At 39.4% G+C, this 22,933-nt stretch overlaps 1 protein-coding gene across 4 annotated transcripts in view; it reads right to left on the reverse strand.

Annotated features, from left to right (window-relative positions):
- Window positions 1–6,741: 6,741 nt before the first annotated feature.
- Window positions 6,742–22,933, reverse strand: part of Cacul1 (CDK2 associated, cullin domain 1) — a 56,328-nt gene continuing 40,136 nt past the window's right edge. Inside the window, exons 6-9 of one of the 4 annotated variants that reach the window (NM_030197.2) lie at window positions 19,460–19,549; window positions 16,182–16,320; window positions 11,511–11,554; window positions 6,742–11,133 (exon numbers count right to left, since the gene is read on the reverse strand). In NM_030197.2, the coding sequence (NP_084473.1) occupies window positions 11,093–11,133; window positions 11,511–11,554; window positions 16,182–16,320; window positions 19,460–19,549 (314 nt within the window). In that variant the 3' untranslated portion in view covers window positions 6,742–11,092. The remainder of the gene's footprint in view (window positions 11,134–11,510; window positions 11,555–16,181; window positions 16,321–19,459; window positions 19,550–22,933) is intronic. The other 3 variants (XM_006527468.4, NM_001172096.1, NM_001172097.1) reach the window with 3 other exon arrangements.

Consider the following 22,933-nt stretch of genomic DNA (forward strand, 5'->3'; position numbering starts at 1 on the left):
CCCTGAGGGCCAGCAGAAAGAATGGAAACAGGCAACCTTGGGAGGTAGGAGGTGGGGAGATCCTCTTGAATGTACCAGAGACCTGGGAAGGGAGAGACTCTCAGAACTCAAAGGGAGGGACCTTAGATGAAATGCCCTACAGTGGGGAGAGGGAACTTGTAGAGTCCACCTCCAGTAGAAAGACAGAAAAGGAAGAGATGGGTTTGCCATCCCACAGTCAAAACCTCTGACCCAGAATTGTTCCTGTCTGAAAGAACTGCAGGGACAAAAATGGAGAAGAGACTGAGGGAAAGGAGGTCCAGTGATAGGCTCAACTTGGGATCCAGCTCAAGGGGAGGCCACAAGGCCTGACACTACTGATGCTATGTTGTGTGTAATAGTTTGTATATGCTTGGCCCAGGGAGTGGCCCTATTAGGAAGTGTGGCTTTGTTAGAGTAATTGTATCACTGTGGGCATGGGCTTAAAACCCTCACCCAGCTGCCTAGAAACCAGTATTCTGCTAAGCAGTCTTCAGATGAAGATGTGGTACATACCTTTAATCCCAGCATTACTGGAGACAGAGTCTTGTAGATTTCTGAGTTCAAGGTCAATCTACAGAGCAAGTTTAAGGAAAGCCAACCTTAGGCAGAGAGGGAGTCAGATAACAGAAAGCTGGTAATAGAATGGGGTGGGGGGTGAGGGCATGTTCCAGCCCCAGAAAGCAGCAGAACAAGACAGCTTCAGCCATGTGGCTTTGGTTTTAGAGTGAAAAAATAGAAGAGACTACTGGGACAACTGATGCTGGTTAGCTGGAACTAAGAAATTAGCAGTGATTAAGAAGAGACCAGCATCACTGCGGTGAAATCTTCTGGGAAGTGTTTTCTGAGAGCACAAAGAAGCAGTGGTCCAGAGATAGCCAAGGTTGTACCTCGTGCTGCAGCTGGACTTGGTAATGTGTAAGAGTCACCCAGATAGTACTAGTTTTGAAGGCACGAAGGGTTCATGAAGAGCAGCTGAAGCTTGGCACAGTGAGAGGCCATGGAAGGCCACTGGTGAAGTTGAGGACCCAGGACTAAAGGGGTCATGCAAAGGATTTGAAGCTTGGCACCATGAAGAAAGCCTATGAGAGGCTATTGGTGAAGCCTAGATGCAGCAGAAGACCCCAGCATATTGGAGACGCCAGCACCATGGGATTATCAGTTTGGAGTTTGCCCAGCTGGTTTCTTGTTTTGATTTGGGGATTATAGTTATGTGATTGGATAGATCTCAGAAAAGACTTTGAACTTTGGACTTTTAACATTGCTGAGACTGCTATAGACTATGGGGATTTTGGAAGTTGAACTAAATGTACTTTTTATTATGCTATGGATAGATATGGCCCCCACAGACTCATGTATTTGAACAAGCCTGGGGGAGGCAGGAAGTGGAATGTGATAGTTTGTATATGCTTGGCCCAAGGAGTGTGGTCTATTAGGAGGTGTGTGGTCTTGTTAGAGTATCACTATGAGCACCGGCTTAAGAGCCTCACCCTAGCTGCCTGGAAACCAGTCTTCTCCTAACAGCTTTCAGATGAAGATGTAGCACTCTCAGTACCTCCTGCACTATGCCGCCTTATTGCTGTCATGCTCCCACATTGATGATACTGGACTGACCCTCTGAACCTGTAAGCCAGCCCCAATTAAATGTTGTCCTTATAAGAGTTGCCTTGGTCATGATGTTGGTTCACAGCAGTAACACCCTAATTAAAACAATATATTTACAAACAGGAGCCTAGCACGACTGCCCTCCAAAAGGCCCAACAAGCAGCTGAAATAGTCAGATGCAGATATTTACACCCAACCAATAGACAGAAGCTGATAACCCCTGTGGTTGAATTAGTGAAAAGCTGGAAGAAGCTGAGGAGGTCAACCCTAGGAAGGAAGGCCAGCAATCTCAAATATTCTGGATCCCTGAGGTCTCTCAGACACTGAGCCATCAACCAGACAGCACACACCAGCTGAAATGAGGCCCCAACACATCTACAGCAGAGGACTGCCTGGTCTAGTCTCAGGGTGAGAAGCTGAACCTAACACTTAAGAGACTTGAGGCCCCAAGAAGTGAGGTCTAGTGGGGTGGGGACAGGTGTGGGGGGCATCCTCTTGGAGACACAGTGGGAGGTGAGGGGAGTTATGGGATGAGGAACAGTCAAAGGCTGGAAAGGGAGGGGGATAAAGCTTGAACTGTAAAAAAAAAATGAAAGAATAAAAAAATAAAAAGATTTTTATGAGTATTTTGCTGGCATGCAAGTATACTTGCATGCTGGCAACCCTCAGGCCAGAAGAGAGCATTAAATTTCCCAGTACCGAGTTACAGCCAGTTGCAAGCATGTAGGCTCTGGCGGTTAACCACTGAACCGCCCCTCCAGTCCTCACACCTGATTCTTCAAGGCAAATATAAAACACAAACAAGAAAAAGGGAAGTGGTGATTCAGTCAAAAGAAAGCCATGTTAAGGATACTTTGGGCTTATTAGATTTATGTTGAGTAAGGGCCTTTGTTGCTGTTGGGGAGGAAAGGGTTTATTTGGCTGATACCTCTGCATTACAGTCCATCATTAAATTAAGTCATAGTAGGAACCGGAGGCAGGAACTGAAACAGAGGCCACGCCAGAATGGTGCTTCCTAGGTTGCTCTTCATGGTTTGCTCAGCCTTTGTTAAAACGTGCCAGCAGCATCAGCCTAGGCATGGTACCACCCCCCAGTGTGCTGGGCCACCCCACACCATTAATCAAGACAATATCCCACAGACTGGCCTATGAGCCTGATTTTAGAGATATTTTCTCAATTAAGATTCCCTTTTCCCAGATATGTCTAGGTTTGTGACAAGTTGACAAAAATCAACCAGCACAATATGAAGTCAAAAATATCCCATGAAAATCTGTACTTCTAAAGGTAGGAAATAAAACCCCAGAATATGTTTCTCTGTTGTTTTTTTTTTTTGGCTGCTGTCAACAGTGGTAAAGACTGAATACATAAACTACTGATACTGAGAAATACGAAAATACCCAGATATTTCTTCTAAAAAACATTGCTATTTTGCACCAGAAGGTATTAACGAAATAGCTGTTTTCAAGTATGAAACAAGCCACTAAGTAGCTTCTAAAATCAAGCTTTAAGATAAACTTATCTTAGAACCAAAACACTGAGATCTTTGCATAAAGTAACAAAAGAAGAAGTGTCAGAAATAAAAGACAATTTTAAGGGCTGGAGCTGTAGTTCAGTGGTTCCCAGCACTATATTAAAAACAAAACAGCCGGGCGTGGTGGCGCACGCCTTTAATCCCAGCACTCGGGAGGCAGAGGCAGGCGGATTTCTGAGTTCAAGGCCAGCCTGGTCTACAAAGTGAGTTCCAGGACAGCCAGGGCTATACAGAGAAACCCTGTCTCAAAAAAAAAAAAAATTAAAAAACTGCATCTTTAAAAATGTAAATGTTTGTGTGTGACTTAGTGTGTTTTGATTCATAAGTTTTGAAATAATAAAGTGTGTTGGCTAGTTTTGTGTCAACTCTATACAGGATAGTCATTTAGGAGATGGGAACCAATTTAAAAAATATCCCCATAAGATGGGGTTGCAAGCAAACCTTAGTGATTGGGTGAGGGCCCAGCATATTGTGGGTAGCCATCCCTGGGCTGGTGGTCCTAGGTTTATCACCCTTCCATGGTCTCTGCATCAGCTTCTGCCTCCAGGTTCCTGCCCTGCAGATTTTCTTACATGAATTATGATTCGGAAATGTAAGGCAAATAAACCTGTTCCTCCACGATTGCTGTGTAAATTTTTCTGGGGAGAGGCACCCCAATAGGGATCCCAAGACAGACCAACATATGGATACCATCCAAATTCAACTTGTTGAACCAATGTGTTTTATTGGAGTTACTTATAGGATCAGAAATGACCCACAGACAATGGCATCACCAAGACCCATTCCAACATGGGTGACAGCTCACAAAACCTGGGCAACACGGAGGATAGCCTGTGTGGAGCCCAACAGGCTGGAGTGTATAATTTCCAAGTGACTCTGGTCTAAACCTCTTCTAGGCAACTAAACTGGTTTCTACTTCTTCCAGGCAGCTGGTTGGATCAGCCATTGTTGAACTTTTTTTTTTTTTTTCTTTGCAGCTCAGATTAGAAATCTTTGCAGTTTAGCACTTTCCTCTTAAACTCTCAGCTGTTTTTTACTCTGGCAGAAGGGGTATCTGGTCAGTTTTAGGGACTTCCTGAAGCTATTTTGATGAGTTCTTTACCTTTTTATTCAGAGAGCTTCTCTATAGGATGGAATGGTTTTGCTGGTTTTGGGTCCCTGTCCCACTTGTTTCCCTCTACCCCATCCCCTACCCTGCCCAGAGACAGGGTTTCTCTGTGTAGCCCTGACTGTCCTGGAATTTGCTATGTAGACCTGACTGGCCTCAAACTCAAGAGATCTGCCTGCCTCTGCTGAGATAAAAGGCTCCAAGAAAACTTGTTATTCAACACCAACCAGCTTTTGGTCATGGTGTTTCATCATAGCAATGGTAACCCTAACCCTAACTAAAGATGTAAAGTTTATAAAATATTGTGTATATGTGCCCAAATGCATTCCCATGAACACATGCCACAGTTCAAAGTCATCAAGGGATAATCCTGGCTGTGGCTCCTTGTCTTCCAATGCCAGGCTAACTGGCCATCAAGCTTCCAGATACTCTGTCCTTATCTCCAGTCTTGTAGGAATGTTAGCTAGCAGATAGCATTCATGGTCTTTAGGACTCAAACTTTGGTCTTCACACATACATAGCAAACTCTACTGGGTGATTTCCTCAGCCTCAAATTATCTTCCAATTGCATGTCTCTTACTTTAAAACCTCACCCCCCATTCTTTTAATCCTAGCACTTGGGAGGCAGATGGATCTCTGAGTCTGAAGCCAACCTGGTTTACAGAGGGAATTTCAGGATAGCCGGGGTATACTCAGAGAAATCCCGTCTCAAGAAACAACAAAACAAATAAAGAGGGGAAAAGGCATTTTTTAAAAAGAGAACAGTTTTAAAAGATACAAATTCTACCCAAAATGTTTTGTCTTATGTGTATTAATATATGAGCACAATTTGGGGCAGAATAGATGGCTCCACATTGAGCGCATTCCTTTTACAGAGGACCCGAGTTTGGTTCCCAGCACACCCATCAACTTGTTTTGTTTTTTTGTTTTGTTGTTGTTGTTTTTGAGACAGGGTTTCTCTGTATAGCCCTGGCTGTCCTGGAACTCACTTTGTAGACCAGGCTGGCCTCCAATTCGGAAATCCGCCTGCCTCTGCCTCCCGAGTGCTGGGATTAAAGGCGTGGGACACCATGCCTGGCACACCCATAAACTTGTAACTATCTCTAGTTTAGTGGTTTTCAACCTTCTGAAAACTGCCGTTAATATAGTTCATGTTATGGTGACCCCTAACTATAAAATCATTTTCATTTATGTCAAAATTATAATTTTTGCTAGTTATGAATCATAATATAAATATCAGATAGGCAGGATTTCTGATATGCCATCCCTCTTAAAAGGTTGTTTGACCCCCTAACAACTCACAAGTTGAGAACTGATGTCCTAGTTCTAGATTAGTGGTCTTCTGGCCTCTGTATGGACATGGTACATATAAATTCATGCAGGCCACATACATAAATTAAAATTTTAAAAATGTATCCATAAATACACACGCTGAACCCTCCACAGAGCACAAAGGCAGATGACACATCTACAGCACTTGTGTCTCTTGTGTCTCATAATTGCCCTTCAAAGAAACTTCTCAGTTCCTGGAGATGGGGAGTCATACTGACTTTTTTGTGCTATGCTTTTAAATTTAATTTTTAGTCCATCTGCACTTTCTTTGATGAATGGGCTGACAGCAATCAATTTAATTTTCTCCAACAGTTTTCAATGAACAATTCCTCGTGGCCAGAATAACTCTTAAAAGCCATTGTTAATGTATGCCGTCAATCCTATTTTTTTACCCATTTCCCATTAACCCAGCTATGTTTACACCATTATAACTGCTTTAAATTTAATAATGCTTCTGAAAATGTGATGTATCTTTTTGGTACAGCAAGTTCCTTCTATTTTTTCTTCTTTCAATAGTATTTTCATCTGTTTATACTCCCATATGAGGTTTTAAATTATATTTAAAACAAGCCTTTTGGTCTTTGAACCAGACTCACATATTAATCCAAAAGGAAATGAGATGTTTACAACAGTCACAGTGTTATTAAATGCTTGTAAGACTCTGGGTTCCTCCACCAAGGAAATCATGTACATAATATATGCCTATAGCAAATGTGTACACTCACACTATGTATGCCCAAAGCGCACTGTACACACACACACACCATGTATGCCTACAGTACATGTGCAACACTACACCTATAGTACATTCATGTCTATACACTATATCTACAGTATGTGTACATACACACTATGAACACTCACAGTAAATGTGCACATACATACTATACCACCTACAGCATGCTTAGAATCACCTACAGTACATTCATAATATGCACTATATGCCTATAGTACACAAACTATAACCACAGTACATGTGTATAAACATACTATTATGCCTAAAGCACATGTAAAACAGTTTTGTAGTCACTGATAGAGAGGTTATGGCTGACTGTGTCTGAGTTGTAGCTACCATGTTACAGAGCACCCTGTAAGTGGAACTGAACGCCCATGTTACAACAGTTAAACCAGGTATCAAACCCAGGAACACCTGCACAAAACTTAAAAAGCAAGTTTAATGACATCTGTACAAGATTTATTTTTCATTAACCACAATACTTTAGAGTGAGAATATACAACTAATACAGAGGAGCGATTCAAAATCTACCATATGTTTATAAGGAGAGAGCCCAGGCCAGCAGCTTTGTACCCCAGCTCAGGAAGCGCTTTAGTCACGTTCAGCAAATAAGTAGTAAAGGACAGTGCCAGATGACAAATGTCAGGAAAAAAGACAGCAATGCTTCATTTGCTCTGCTATGCTGGTGGGTGGCAAACTCCTTTAGCCTGCACATGATCTCCAAATTTTGTATAAGCATTTATTTGAGCCAATTTCCCAGGACTTGATGTTCAAATAATTTCTCTGAATATCCATGGCTGTAACATTAACATATAAGACTAAAAAGAACCAACAGCATCACCACCTTGAGGAGAACACCCAGTCTTACTGAGTTTAGTAGTCACAATCAATACAAAGGGTTTTGTTTTGTTTTGTTTTACAAGTCACTCAACTCTTAACCCAAGAGCCATGCTGACAACCTTCCAAGAGGTGTAATCCAGCAGACCAAGCCTAAAAGATCTTCAAGGCAGAGAGATTGGTCCTGCACGAAGGGGGCAGACCCATCACTGACTCTGGAAGGAGGTTTAAGGTCTTCAATAGTGCAGGAGGGATGAGGCAGTGACTGCAGCTAAGCAGCAGGGGACCAGAGAGGGAGCATTTCCTTTGGGAAAGAACAAACACCTCCTTCCAAATATTCTTGGGGTCAGAAGCCAAGGAAAATTTCCATGTGGTAATAAAAGCACAACAGAGCCATTTCTCTAAGATTTCCCTATGATTTCTGCTTGAAATTCTGGTAAAAATGAACATTTTGCACAGTATTATACTAAAAGCAGTCATCAACAGAAAAAGTTGATACTTCAGATGTCAGTTAAGGGTGTCACATTCCAACCTTGAATTTTAACATCCCCCTAAGAAACCTATACTTGGATAAAAGCAAACAATATTCCAAGCTAAAAGCTCAAGAATATACCATTAAAAAACAAACTCTAACAGATGAATAGCTAATGCACGGTTTGTTTTTTTCTTTTTTAGTTGTTTCTTATCTCAGATTAGTGCATATTCATTGCATAATGCTTAGTTTAATGATAGCTGCTTAATGAACAGTTGAATCTTAGCTCAAGGGCAATTCCCCTACATACTAACCATAGAAATAATTACTGTGAGAGAGGGGAAGCAGAAAAGAAGAAAAAAACAAAAACAAACAAAAAACCATAGTTCTAATAAGCCAACAAAATCTGGAAGGTTTCTTACTCTGGTTATAGGGAGAAGTGGGAGGTCACTTAAACAAACTCTGTATGTGCTCCTCTTCCCATTACCTGCAGAAACCAGTTTTGTCTGCAAGCTCACCATGGCCTCTGCTAGTAGGTGTAGGAAGCCTCTTGTGCTGATAACCTTTAATGCTGTTTGGTCTATACAGAGTATACTGAGGTGAGGAGTGTGCAAACTGTTCCTGAGGGATCATTCATGTGTGCAAATTTGCAACCTGACAGAAAGTAAACGACAAGAGGGCAGCAGCTAGACAAAACTGGGCTCTAGAGACATACACAGTGTCATGTCATGACCAGGGACATCCATTCCTCTGCAGTCTCACCTACATACATACAAACCAACTTCACACTAGCAAAAAGGGGAATGAGTGACTTGTAATAAAAGACCTTGAGAAATTTTAGTAATGCACAATCATTACTAATTGCGCATGTAAGTGAACAACCCTGCCTAGGAACTATTAGGCAAGTCAGACCACTAAATTTTACTTTCTGGCCCCCAAGAAAATAATTCCTGCCAGGTCAGAATGCAGTTATGACAGCAGGTCAGTAGATAACATGGTGACCCAAGTGTAAGGTCAACTTTTAAAATGAGCATTGTCTCTCAACACCATCATCTGTTTATTCTTTCAAACCATTACTTGAAGATAACCCTCCTGGCTTTTAATTTTTTAAAGGCCTTTTAGGCAAATGTACACATTTGCCCTTTAGCCAAATCAACTGTATTTCAGTGACTAACTGAGCTACACAAAATTTGAGCTTTAAGGATCTGATTGAGAAAGCGGTCCTCAGCAGGGATAGAAAAACTGTACTTGCAAGACCACAAGTACACATGAAAATACTTTCAGGAAATACAAAATGAGAGTGAACAGATTTTATTTCCTCATAGTTGGCGACTAAGACTCCTGTAGAGATTTCAGTTAACAAGAAGTGTCCATTTCAGCTGAAGTTTTACAAACTGTAAAGCCTTGCTTAACTTACTGGTTACCAGGACGAATCCATCAGCAGCACACTCACTTTCCTGCCCCACGCCTTTCAGTACCAGCACAGTGGTACCCACCCAGCTCTGACTCAGAGAACAAGAACTTCACAGGTTTTCCCTGCCTATTTTGTGCTAACACAGAATTAGTATGACTGTTTCTCCATTAATTTACTAACACAACAGCACCCACGTTAATGCCAATTTATTTAATATAATGCTTTTATATAGGCAAAATTCTTTTAGAGAAAAAGAAGAGCACTCTCTCCTGGGGGGGGGGGAGGGTATAATTAAGACACGGAACCACTAACCTATTATGTTTCAAGAAGTGTTCCAACTTTACTATTGTCAAAAATATTAAAGCTGTGTAGAAGAAACCAGTTCAAAATGATATTTACAACTCTGTGGTGAGCATTCCATCAGAAAAGTAAACTGGGCTTTTTGATAAAATGAAAACTTTCCCCTCGACATTAGAGCAGAAAAGGCTGTACAGACCATAGTATGAGTCCACTTGTCCCTACTCAGATTCTTCAATATAACCCAAATGGAATGAAGCCAATTAACCCCCCCCCCCCCATAAATTCTACCAACTGCAGACAAGTACCTGAAAGATTCAAGCTATCAGCTTTTAACTGTTCTTCCCCTGGAACATTGTTTACAAACACAGGACTGCTACTGGGTAATGTTCTTGTCCCTGGTATTCCATTTCTAACTCTGCTGCCCACTGAGATGGTAGCAGTAGCTTGGGGGGAGGCATTCTCTGAATGGTCAGCATCACTGTCAGATGGAGCCTGGTAGCACAAAGCCAACGCTCACTTCACATTCAAGCAAAACTGAGAAGGAAAATACTTTTCCCTTGCCATGTCTAGTTTTGTTTATTATTGAGACACAACTAAATAAGCTTCAGACTTTTGCGAAGAACTGTTGTTTTGTTGCACTGTTGGTGTAGCAAAACAGGTAATATAGCTTTACCGGAGCCTTCAAACAGCACACTCTCCCTGGTGCATTCAAATATCAAACATGATGTTTACAAGATACAGAGTGGAGCTGACCTTTTATATGTATTAAACGCACCCATTAAAATGAGATGGGCCAAGAACTATTCACCATATTTGGCTTTAAAAACTACTCGGCCCAAGAGGGATCCAGGGAGTAGCTCCCACTGTTGGCAGTCTCTACAGTATCATAGCCTGAAAACAGGGCTCCACTCCACTCGAGGCTGATATCGGGTGAGGCAGTAGCAGAATGGAAACCACTCAGTAAGAGTTGGTCCCCATGAGAGCTGGGACAGCAGGGTAAATTCTGACCAGCCTCAAGTGCTTCCATTTTCTCAATCAGGTTCTGCTACAAACACAAAGCCATACCAGAGGCTTTGGTGAGCCGGTCTGAGACATCAACTTCTTCAGGAAGCATCGTGAGATTGATGACATGGTCACATAGCTGCAAAGTGCACAAAGCTCAAGGCACACAGTTGAAAACGGGAATTAATAGGGAAAGAAATAGTAAAAGCAGTTATTAGCATTTTCCTCCACAAGGCTAACTGCTAAACACAGACCAATCTGAATTTAAAACAGATTGTTTGGGGCATGGGTGAAAACACTGTATTATAACATCTGCTTGGTTTTAAGCAAAGATATCTTGACATGAGACACCATGTTCCAAGTCCACAAATGAACAAGATGAGTGCTTTTAAAAAAAACAAAACAAAACAAAACAAAACAAAAAGATTCTTTCGTTCTTGTATTTCTGGAGGAAGCTGATTCAAACATTGAGCTTCACTTTATCAACGGCCACTCTCCAAGACACTTGCTCTGTAGATAAAAGATTGTCCCATTTCATAATCACCCCCCAGTCTAGCAGCAATTGTTTTTGTTAGTTCTTGTTTTTAAAAACTGAAAAATCAAAGAAAGAAGTCCGGTATCCTCTCTGAGAACAGCCTTTGACAGAGCTCCTGAGTGGTGCAGGCCTCACTGTGCCTGGAACAGTTTCTGTAGCTCCAGTGTGTCTTCTCTTGGGAGAAACATAGTTCAACCGTCACTATCTATACCCCCTGGAACTTGCACAAGCAGATGGACTGTCTGAAAAAAAGTCAGAAGAAGAAAAACCATGAGGGACAGACACTCTGCACATGCAAGCCCATTTTCCTCCTGATCTGTATGCCCTGGTGTGTTTATTTTAAAAACTTTGAAAAGCAACACAGTTCTGAGAAAAGTGACAATGAACCAATATCACCAGGGACTGATCTTGGGGCATCACCTCACCCCTGAGCTGAGTATGATAAAGAATCTGGGTGGTCTCTTGGCACCTGCTTAAGCCCAAGGCCTGAATGAACCCAACTCCACATGCTAAGCTGTGCCATCTAGACTATACTCCTACCCACATGGTCTCCATACTCATCCCTAGAAGCTGGCCCATGTCATGAACCCATCAAAACAGGAAAAACATTATCACTTACTATAAGCCAACTCATCTCCAGCTCTCTTCCGGGACTGATCACCTCTAGGGATAAGAAAAGAGGAAGCAGTCAACAAAACTCACTGGCTTCTTTACACACAAAACCAACAGAAATAAACTGATGTATGTGATAGTGCAAATAGCAAATGCTTAATTAAGGTTCTAACCCAACAGCCTGTTTAAATACACTGAACATCAGCTGAGTCTTTTACCCTGAGTATTCTTAGCTCAAGGGTATATATAGTCTGTTAAATATACAAAGTTATTCGATGGAGGATCATCTATAAATACGTTACACTGAGTACTAGAAACAGGTGCAAACTAACATACATGTTTTAAAAACAACTCAGGATTCTGCTAACAATATCCCTAGTAACCTGCATGAACTAGCAAAAACTTTAATTATCAAACAGAAGTTAAAAATCTTCCCCTCAGGCCCCAAACTGAGACTTTGAGAGTCTCAAAGCCTTTGGAAGTCCTAATCTATGGTGCTTGAAGACCTTTGGGGTGGAAAACACAAATCTTCAGATATAATACCCAGCCTACTGCAGTCAAGTTCTGCACTACAGTTAAGAGTGGTTGTGAACGGGCTATAAGTCACCCATGAATCCCATTTCTGGCTTCCCAGACACTAACTCAGACTCCAATGCTTAAGCAATGAGTAGTAAGGGCGCCAGTTGCTTGTTAGTCAACCAAAGATGAAACTCAAACCATCTTTCCTGAACTCTTTCTTTTCTTAGCTTCTTCTGAGCTTTCTCCTATTCACTGTTGTTGGCTCTGCTGAATAATGTCACAAGCCACTTTTTCTTCTCTATATACATTCTTCCTTCTTTTCTAAGATGCAGAGCATACCAGCTCTGTGGCTCTCACTCAGATTTATAGGCAGCTCTGATTTCTGAGATTTGAAGGCCCAGCATCTTTATCATTAGAGACATAATGAAAATTTACCATATCCACAATACAATATACGTTCAGCTCCATCCCCACACTATCTTCAAGCTTCCTATTATTCTTGATAAGAGCAACATATATAAAGGTATAAGTAAGATAGTTCACACCTCTGATTAAAACCCATCATAGCTTTCCATTAGTTCAAAATCAATTCCAATTCATTTCCCAGTCCAGTGTCAAGGCTCTGGCCTGTCTTTTCCACCTCATTTTCCAGCTTGCTTTGGAGCTAGTGATCTTTTTCTGTTTACCACTCTCTTCCCAAGACAGTCACATAGCTGTCTCTTTCTCCTCCCCTCAGCTCAGTTATCCTCTTGAAGGCCACTGATACATCACTGATAACCCCAACTCTACTTCATTCTCTAATTCTCTTCACAGCACTTATTTTTTTCCTTGAAATTAAATGTGTTTTTGCAAGCTTATTACTTATTTGCCAACAGAATTATATAGTAAGTACATGAAAGTGAGGACTTTGCCTTTCTTGACCACCCTGGTGCCTCAGTGTCTAACACATAAGAGAATTAACAAATTTGTCAATAATTCATAATCTCAAATGATTACTAAAATGCTGATCTAAGCATCCCACACTTCAATTATCAAACAAGAAAACAGTATCTGATTACTACACCAATGATAATTTTTAAATAATTTTCCAGATATTTTAAAGTTTATTCTTTCATTCTCTCATACCAGGACAGACATCTCTTGCTAGGCTAAGGATCCTTGATGGATGACAGGGAAACATTATTACATGACTGAAGTATGAGATTCTTTACAATGAGCATTTAGAAAAAAATCCATTGTGTTTTCCAGGAATAGCCCTGAACAGCCTAAAAAGAAAATATCCAACTTTGTGACATACCAAAGCCAGAAAGCAACTTACATGGTTATAATGCTGATTAAAACCAAAGATACATAACTTTGTGTTGGGAACCTCTACTTCTAAAGAAAGCATCCATTCCCACCTTCTCTCTTTTTTTTTTTAAAAAAGATGGGTAAGTAACAGGCTGAAATGCAGATGTGATAACAGCAGGCAGAACAGAGTAATTGGTGTAAATGGCAAAGACAATACCTGATTTGTGAAGTCTGCCATCTGTACATTGTCTTCTGATATGAAACGAAAAAGCCCACATTCAGGGGCCACCATCTCAACTCAAAACACAGCAGTATCTTTACAAGGTTCTCCAGAAACCGAGGATACCACTTCTCAGATGGAATATTTTATTTGTGAGATGTTTGTCAGGACTTGGAACTAGATGTATGGTACATTCTAGCCCAGGCCCATGTTTTCTGTTTCCCAATAAACTTAATCTCCACAAGGTAATTTCTGACAGCAGGCATGAACCTGTTTCCCCTCCCCAGCCAATTCAGTTGCTCACAAGAAAGGCTACGGATGTTTTTAGCTTACTATGTCTATTCTAATCTTTTTTGTATTTCCAACATCTAAAGATCCGATACAGAGGATAGATCTGAAGACATTTGCATATTATGTAAAAACATTTCAAAGATCTTGATACAAATACAGAGCTTGGAACAGGGGTGACATAAAACTTACAAATAAGTAGTAAAAGTGTTATTTGGCAGTCTGTGTGTTTGAGTTTCTCTCCCCTTTCACATTAGTGAACATAATTTTTCTCTAAAATAATCCTAGCTAGCTAATGATTAACGAGAACATTAGAGTGAGAGTGCATTACATAGAAGGTCCATGACCCAAGCAGTGATAGGCCTTCAACTATTTATAAGGCAAAGTTTAATCCTCCCAGTAAAAGAAAAATTAAAGCAAAAGAAATACTGTCTGATAGTGTCCAGAGTCAGCTACTCATCTCTTCCCAACCCAAGACTGACAGAGCCATATACCCAGCAGCTCCACACTCTGTTCACGTGTTCTAGTCTCCAAAAGGGGCCTAGGAGATGCCTCTGGATGAACCTCAAGAGCTCGGTTGTGGCCATGAAAAGCATTATGCAAAATGGCAGCATTGTATCTACCCTTGATCCAGCCAAGCTATTTCTGAGATACACACCCAACAAGCACTGAATGAGGCGTATTTTTGCTTCTCCACTGCAGGTCTGTTTGTATTACCAAAAAAAACTACTTGGGGTCTAGTTAAGTAAGTACCTTGTTAAGCAAGTAAAATGTCTAATAGTCTAAAGTGACACACACTTGGGGGAGGGGAGGAGTAAATATAAAGGAATACTTAAATGTTTCCTTGTATCTATAATTTTAAAAAATTGAATTAAAAAATCTAATAATAATGGTTACTTAATCAGTTGAGGTAGACAACAAGTAGAAATAAAAATCACTGTTTATTTTTATATTATTTAAAGATAAATATGGGTAGGAGAAATTCCCGAGGCTCCACCTCTAGCTGAGGCCGTAGATGGATGCTAGGGGAGGCAAAGTCACTTTGGGATGGGGATGGAGGGTGTGGGGCTGGCAAGTTGCCTACACCCCAGGAGGTAACCCTACCCATGTACACATGGACAGCAATAATTGGATTCTGTGTTATTAAAACAAAACAAAAAGGCAAAGAGGATATGAAGTTGAAAAGGAGATATACTGAGAAATATGGCAGATAATGGAGAGATGACTATGATTAAGATGCATTAAAGACAGCCATGAAATTGTCAAAAATATAACAGTAATAGCTTCACTCTGTGTACAAATACTCTAGTTAGTAATATTGGGAGATAAATGAGTCCTCAATCTCAAAGAGAAAAGCCATCTACTCACATTTGAAGCACCACCCCTCTGCACTGACATTTCTGGAATAAGCTGTTAGGGAAGGAAGTGAATGGCCAGTAGACTTCTCAGTGCCTCTACTACCTCATGACTACAAGATGTTATAATGACAAAACAAAAGAAAAAAAGCCATAAAATCTCATCTGTGGACCAACAAAGAATACTAAACAACAATTACAAAACTCTTTTTCTTAACCAAAATAGATGAAGTGAGTGATACAGGTAAAGGCTGGTTTTTTGTTTGTTTTTTTGTTTTTTTTTTTGGGGGGGGGGGCAGGGATATTGTTGTTTTTCTGGATTTTTGATCCCATGAAATTCAGTTTGGTCTCAGAATTGTTTAGAAGAATGTCCATCCCTGTCTTTTTTATAAAAAAGTTTCCTCAATATTAGGTATTCAGATACCAGAAGATAGGTGAGATAGCTAAACGTAAAAAATATGAAAACTTAAGTTACTAGTGTATCCTTGAACAACTGCTTCCTGACTTTTATATTAATTCATTTAAATTTAAATATTAAAACAAAAAAAAAAAAGAAAAAAGAACTGTACTTTTCCAGATTTTTCTGTGATATAGGTATAATAAGAAATTGCAAACATTTTAGAAAAATAAAGCCTATATACCAAAAGCAAGGGAAGCAAACTTTCTGAACATTTATAAAGAGATACTCTACTTTTAAAGAACATTTAGATTTAGAGAAAACATGAAAGACATTTTAGTGGGAAAATGCATAGTAATTCTTTGTAATGTTTCAATAATGTTTTTGTTGTGCTCAAGATTAATGTTAGAAACTCCAAGCCAGAAGAGACGTGTCCGTCTAACTGCCCATTCTCCACAATGCATACAGAAACGAGCAGCTTCCACCACAGTAAGTATCCTGCAGGCCTGGCTCTCAGCGACTCCTCTGCCCAAGATGTTCAGCAGTATGCCAGGCCAGGCTAGAAGCCTAGAGAAATGGGAAGTCGTCACTAAGGAAAAGCCCACTTGCCTGGTAAAACCGTTCTGTATAAGTTCTCTTTGAAGCTTTTGATCTTGGGCAGCGTACTCAGAAAGTTCAGATTCCACAGCCGGGGGAAGAATGTTTGGAATAAACTTAGAAAACAATGTCGGAGCCATCTGAACCCATTCTGTCAAGGAAAACAAATGATTCATCAAGGAAATAATAATTTAAATAAGACAAACAAGTTTCTTATTTAAATAACAAAAAGTTGAATTAAACCAAATAATAAAACCTAGTATAGCCCTGTTTTGGTGAACATACAAAAATATTTTTGTATATATTATACAAAATTATATCTAAAATTATAAAGAAAACGGACATTTTTACATGATTGATTCAAGAAAATGGAATCTGTAACTTTTTAGTAAATATTACAAAAAAATTCTAAAGATGTAGGCAAACATAAGTGAGATAACTAGGCAATTCCAATGGAAGAGAATGTGGAGAGGGCAGCCTGAGGGCAACCCCAGCTCTAGGAGCTCACTAATCAAACAACAAAGCAGCCCAGACCACACTTCAGAAGGCAGAGAACCAGCAGATGCTTTAGAAATAAAAATCTTCTCACTCCTGGTTGAATTACAACCCCATGTGGGAGAGGGAGCAAAGCAGTAAAGGTAAGGAAAACTGCATGATCATGAAGAGACCAAAAGAATAATCTATAGAAAATAAAAAAGCAAGGAGAGGTCATAGGAATATATGTTTCAACAGACATGACAAAAATGTCAGGTTCAGGGATGAGTAAAATACAGGAATGGATAATTTGAAGAAAAAAAGATACAGAGAATTAAAAAGGCTCGTAAATACTAAATTTTACTATGCAAAGTAAAGCATATATGCACACTGGTCTTCCACTCAGGGATGGCACTGATGCCTCCCTCACCTTCCTGACTGGGTTCTTCATGAGCACGGCTCAGCCTTTTCAAATATCTCAGGTTAAGGCTTTCAAGATTCCTCTGTAAACAGCGTGGCTGTTTATACTGGAAAACCATGAACATGCCAATGCTCTGTAAGCCCATAAGCCACTTGAAAAGTTGCAATCTGAAATGGCCACAGTTTTGATGCCACATAGTGGTGGGCCAATGAAGAGTTAAAAAGTAGGGGGGGAAAATGTCCAATTGGAGAAGAGCTAAGTTAAAGGAAACATGCAGTGTAGGAAGTGGAGCAACCCAGCCTACACCTCCCTTGCTCAGCATCATGGCAAATGCTCTCAGTGGTGTGCCCCTCTGGCATGTGGTTTTAGAAAGTCATTAGGGTCTTCTGGGTAATGACTAGCCAATCATCTGAGGCACAGAAACCAAATCCTTCCACCAGTTGGTGTGATTTCTAGTTATTAAAATAAAGATAAGAAACAAAAGTGTTTACAGTAGCTGAAAAGAAGCAGGGTAAGATGGCTGAAGCTGGTTCCAGCTGAGTTTCTAAAAACTCTAATGAAAATTTAGCATTAATGCTAAGTCCTCCAAATTGCCAGTGGGTTGGGGCAGGAATCTAAGGTTGAAAACCTCCCAAGGTGACTCGACTGTGGCACAGAAAGGCTAACATTATCAAGGACACCTGTGACAGAAGACACTTCTACATTTAAAATTCAGCTTTGAAATATTCCAACCTTTATCTGTCAGGTGCCTAGAATTTTACTAGACCAGGAACATAATGGGTACTGCCAAGACATGGAAATGTCAAAACATGTTTAATAACATCTCTGAAAGCGCCTAGGGCAGCAAAAGGTTAGCCTCTGATAAAATTCACCTTTTGAAAAGAACAATTCTCAAACACAGAATTTTCTTCACAAGGAGTATAAATCCTATTACAAGAACCCAACCTGGATAAAACAGCATTTAGATAAACAGGCACCTACATTTTTCTTCTACCCACAGTGATAATAGCTTTATTCTGCAATTTTGCTGCATGTGTAAAAGGTCATGGCTAATAAAGGCAGATTTTGTCATATTACACTGGGAAGACTTCCAACATAAAAGAAAAACATCATCTATAACCTAGTATACAAGAAATATTCATGAGGCATTTTAATAACACTATAAAAATGAAATTCAAATATTAGAAAAACTAGAAGAAAAATACCAGCTTACTAGAACATGTAATAAAATATTTTGGTAACTTTATATAAGTATTTTATACAAATGATTTGTTAAAAGTAACAAAGAATAGAGTTTAAGACCAAAGCCAGTTGCATAAACAGGACACTCTACATGTCACTGATCATTTTATAGTGGCCTCAGAAAGAGACTATTTCTTGGATCTACTTCCTTAATACCAGTTTCACTTTGTTCTTATTTTAGCAAGCCAAATTTTAAAGTGTCTTTTAAGTTAATTACCATCAGTTATGAGTTCATTAAAATAATCAAATTCAAGTGGTGAGTAACTACAGCGAAAAATGTTGACTGGTATTACTATTGGTAAACACACTTCACTCACATTTTATTTCTTTGAATCTCTAGATATCAAAATTTCACAGAATAGTAATTTCTGTTTTGGGTGGGTTTTTTTGTTTGTTTGTTTGTTTTTTAAAAAGCATCCTTTGTGTTAACCGACTGTAGGACAATGTTTTGCCCTGAGATTTCTCAAACTTCCCCTATGGGCATGTTGTAAATGGCTAGATAACAGGAAGGCAGCTGCAGGGCTCTTTGGATTTCTTTGCAACCATATGTTTGCTATGAAATAGTCACACGAAGGTCATTTACAGGTCTTGCTTATAAGTAAAAGCACTGTTTATGTATGTTCCCTTTATCAACTGCTCTGGATCCCTTGCCTGTATGTAATGTACTAGAAAACGTAATTTGAGTGTGTATTCCTATGCATATTTACAGTGTGAAATGAAGGAACTGCATAACAACAAAGCCAAAACTAAGACAAAACATTTTTCTTTTCATTTTTCATGCTTTGTTCTGCAACAGCTAGGTATGCAGCATTCAGACTCTACACTCCTGCCTCAGCACCACAAAGGATGGCACTTGCGAGTGTCACCACCACACCCAGTAAATGTATCCAGCCAATTATTTTGTGAATCTCTCTTAAGGTGATATAAAAACCAAAGCAGATGCTTTTTACTGATAGAAAATAGTTCCAAGTGAGTCCTAAACCAACATTTCACTTTGATTTGAGTTCCAGGATTTCTGCTACCTTAATCCCAATTGTCTCAATGGGTTAATCCCAATAGCCTCATGAAGCATGTAAAGACAACTGCCTTCTTGGATAAGGCTGTAATAAATAGAAACACAAGCCCAATCCCAACAGAAATGACAGGTGTTTACCTGGTCTGAGAGTGTACAGGCCTTTCACAATATTTGCCATAGTTGAAGGTGTGACCTGAAATGGTGTTGACTGGGCTTCTAAAAGTAAAGCTGGAATAAGAAGAAAAAACAGGTAAAAAAAAAAAAAAAAAAAAAGAAAAAAAAAGAAAAAAGAAAGAAAAAAAAAAAGAAAAAGGGGAAAAAATATCAGAAGAGGAAAAAAGAAAGAAAAAAAAACAAATGAAAAAGAATAAAAGAAAAAAGCATGTAACACTTGCTAACAGTAAAAGTTCTATTAGTATTTCTAAGGCTAAATGAGTAAATACCACAAGAAAAGAGCAGCACAAGACAGAGCAAGGGCTTACACACAAAAGATTACACAAGCCTGCAGCACAGCACTCAATAAAACAAGAGTCTGCACTGGTTACTGCAGCAGTAATAAGCAAAGCAGTGGAGAGAGAGGAGTCTGAGAAAAGTGAAGCCTTCTAAAGCAACAGCTCTAGGGCACTCAAAGTAGCAACATGCCTAAGTGGGAAGAAAATGAATGACACCTGACACCCTTCTTTCTTCAAATCACTTGTCTAAAATGCTTGGATCACAAGTCTCGAGCATCCCTAAATGCAACAAATCTGAAATACTCCAATTTCTGTCATGCTCAAAGTACTACAGATTTCAGCTGGAAATGGTGGTAAAAGCCTTTAATACTGCTCTTTCTGAGTTAGAGGTCAGTCATAACTACATACTGGACACCCTCCCTCTCAAAAACAAAGTAAATATAGATTTCTGAGCATTCTGGATTTGCAGATTAGGGATACTCAACCAATAGCAAATATATTAACTGTATCAAAGCCTACTTTTGAAAATGCCATAACTCCATCTTCTTGGGGAAACAAAAAACAAAAAAAACAAAAAAACCCTTCCTATACAAAAGGCCAGAGAAGATGACAATTCACCTTTTCTACTTTTCTAACTGTGGCAACGACAAAGCTAACTCTGACTTTTAACTGTGAACAAAGAGTTAGCTTTCTTTTATATTACCTACTACATTTCCTTCGTTTTTAAAACAAGTAATTACTTTAATAGCACTTCTAGATTGTATCATCAGACACTAATAACTATTGGACAGAGCAAGTGCTACTGCCCTAAAATTGTTCATTTCTAATCTCTTAAGATTAAAAAACGAAAACAAAAGGCAAAAGACAAAAACAAACAAAACGCCCACTATCTTACTATTCAAACCAAAAGAGGGAAAGGGGAGAAAAAAAGAAAGGAAGAAGAAAACTAAATAGTGGAATTTTATATAAACCAGATTTGTACCTAACTGTTTTCCTTTATAAAATGGAAAGTATCTTCTTCCTTCAAGGATTTGGTAACTTCAGACATAGGAACTTCCATGAGATTTACTAACGAAGGTTACAGGCTGATTTGTTTATTCTTCCCATCTCATCATCCACAGATAACAAATTTAATTTTGAGTGACAAATTTTAAAGATGATAAATGGAAACTTACAAATCATGATACTCTAAAATATAGTTTTTAAAAACTGAATTTCTAAATGAATGTCTATATCCTGAAAGCCTTAGGTATTCAGCATGCACTTCAAATGTAAATGCTCGTTTTATTCTATTTTTTTGACCAATGCCTGAGGCCTTCATTCTTAACTACATACTCAAACTGTGGCTAAGTCCTAATCTCTGCCAACAGCCCCTACCATAATTTCTATGTCAACCTGGCAGCTATGAAGTAACGGCAAATTTTAAAGACACATGCGACTTATGAAATGGGTACAAAAAATTTGGGATGAACTAACTGTAAATAATTATATTCAAAAATAAATATTACTAGAAGCTGGGACATAGCTCAGTTTGGTAGTTTTTACCTACCTACCTATCATGTACAAAGTCCTGGGTTTGATCCCCAGCACCACAGAAACCAGGAAGGTGAAAGGGAGATCAGAAGTTCAAGGTTATCTTTGAGAGTTTTGGGCCAGTTTAACCTACAAGAGACTCCATATCTCAATAAAGCAAAATAAAACCTCCAACTTGTAAAGAAAGGATTATTAAGAGTTGATAAGTTATTTTAGTAATTTGCTAACATCCCTTCTTCTTGAAACTCTTTTGATAAAGTATTTAAATTTAAAGCATTTTCCAGCTTTTTCCCCCTAAGGAACTGGGACCGGCTTAGGATGAAATGGGTGTGTGTTTCGGGGTGGGGGTGGGGCGGTGGTTACTGAACCCAGTAAGAGCTAGTCTTTGTCATCTTTGTTTGCAAACTAGATGAGCAACGACCCCTATACCACACACACACACACACACACACACACACACACACACACACACACACACACACACACACCTATCTAAAATCACAGAGCTAGCTGATGGCAGAAGAGGCTGTAAAATTGAACTCCCTATAGCCCCTGTACATGTTCCACCTTCAAATAGGAACTGGAACTAGGAAAGTATCATCTTAGTAAGTGGTTTCTTCTGAAAGCCATGTATTAAAGAGCCGTGTCCTTCAACAAGCCTGTTTCTCCCAGATGTATATCAATCATAGGGTGTCAAGCCTAGGGGTAAATGTCTAGTCCTGAAATTATAATATTAAAGTCTTAAGTATCTTGGTGGGTCCTGAGCTCCTCTGATGTTTCAAATGTTCCTTGGTGCTATGATATTGCACATTTTCATTATATTTATTTATATTGTGTGTGTATGTGTGTGGAGGTCAGAAGATAACTGACAAAAGCCACTTCTCTCCATTTACTCTACAGCAACCTGACATATGGAGCCATCGTACCGTTATTTGACTCTGCAAAGTAAACTTTAACTGCAAAAGTCAACACATTATACTTTCTCTGGAAATGTCCAGCTTAATTGCTACATTTGATTGTCACATCTGCTCAGTAGAGCACCAAGCAATACTTTAACTAATGTAAAACCTCCTAGCTATGCTTTCAGTTTAATTCAAGGTGAAAACTAATTTGTAGGGAGTAATTTTGTTACCAGTCAAAACCATAAGTCAGTTTATTTTCTAAGGACACATGAGCATTCACAGCACTGAGAGAAAACTAGCCTCACCTACAATGATGAACCTCAACATTAATATTCACAAAACATAATTTATGAGCATGAGGGCATTGAAAACCAATTTGGTTTTGGCACACAAGATCATTCTGCCTTGGCTTACTAAGTGTAAGATATGGACTCCAGACTAGTTTGAAACACCTCCCATTGAGAAATGGGGATACATGATCTACCCCCAGGAGCCTAGGTTCTGTGACTGCGCTTACCCAGTAGAATGCAAGAATTCTTTTCTGAGTCCAGGAGTTTAGACATTTATAGTTTCCAAGTTGCTACTTTCTGAATCTTGGAACATCCACTGTAGGAGAAAACTAAAAACCACACTAATGTCTGAATCATGTAAACCACCAATAGAAAGCCCCAGCTGGTTCACATCACCTCACTAAGCCCATTCCAGACTGCAGTTAACTAAGATGC

This window comes from Mus musculus, chromosome 19 (assembly GCF_000001635.26).
Source record: "Mus musculus strain C57BL/6J chromosome 19, GRCm38.p6 C57BL/6J".
Classification (NCBI taxonomy): Eukaryota; Metazoa; Chordata; class Mammalia; order Rodentia; family Muridae; genus Mus; species Mus musculus.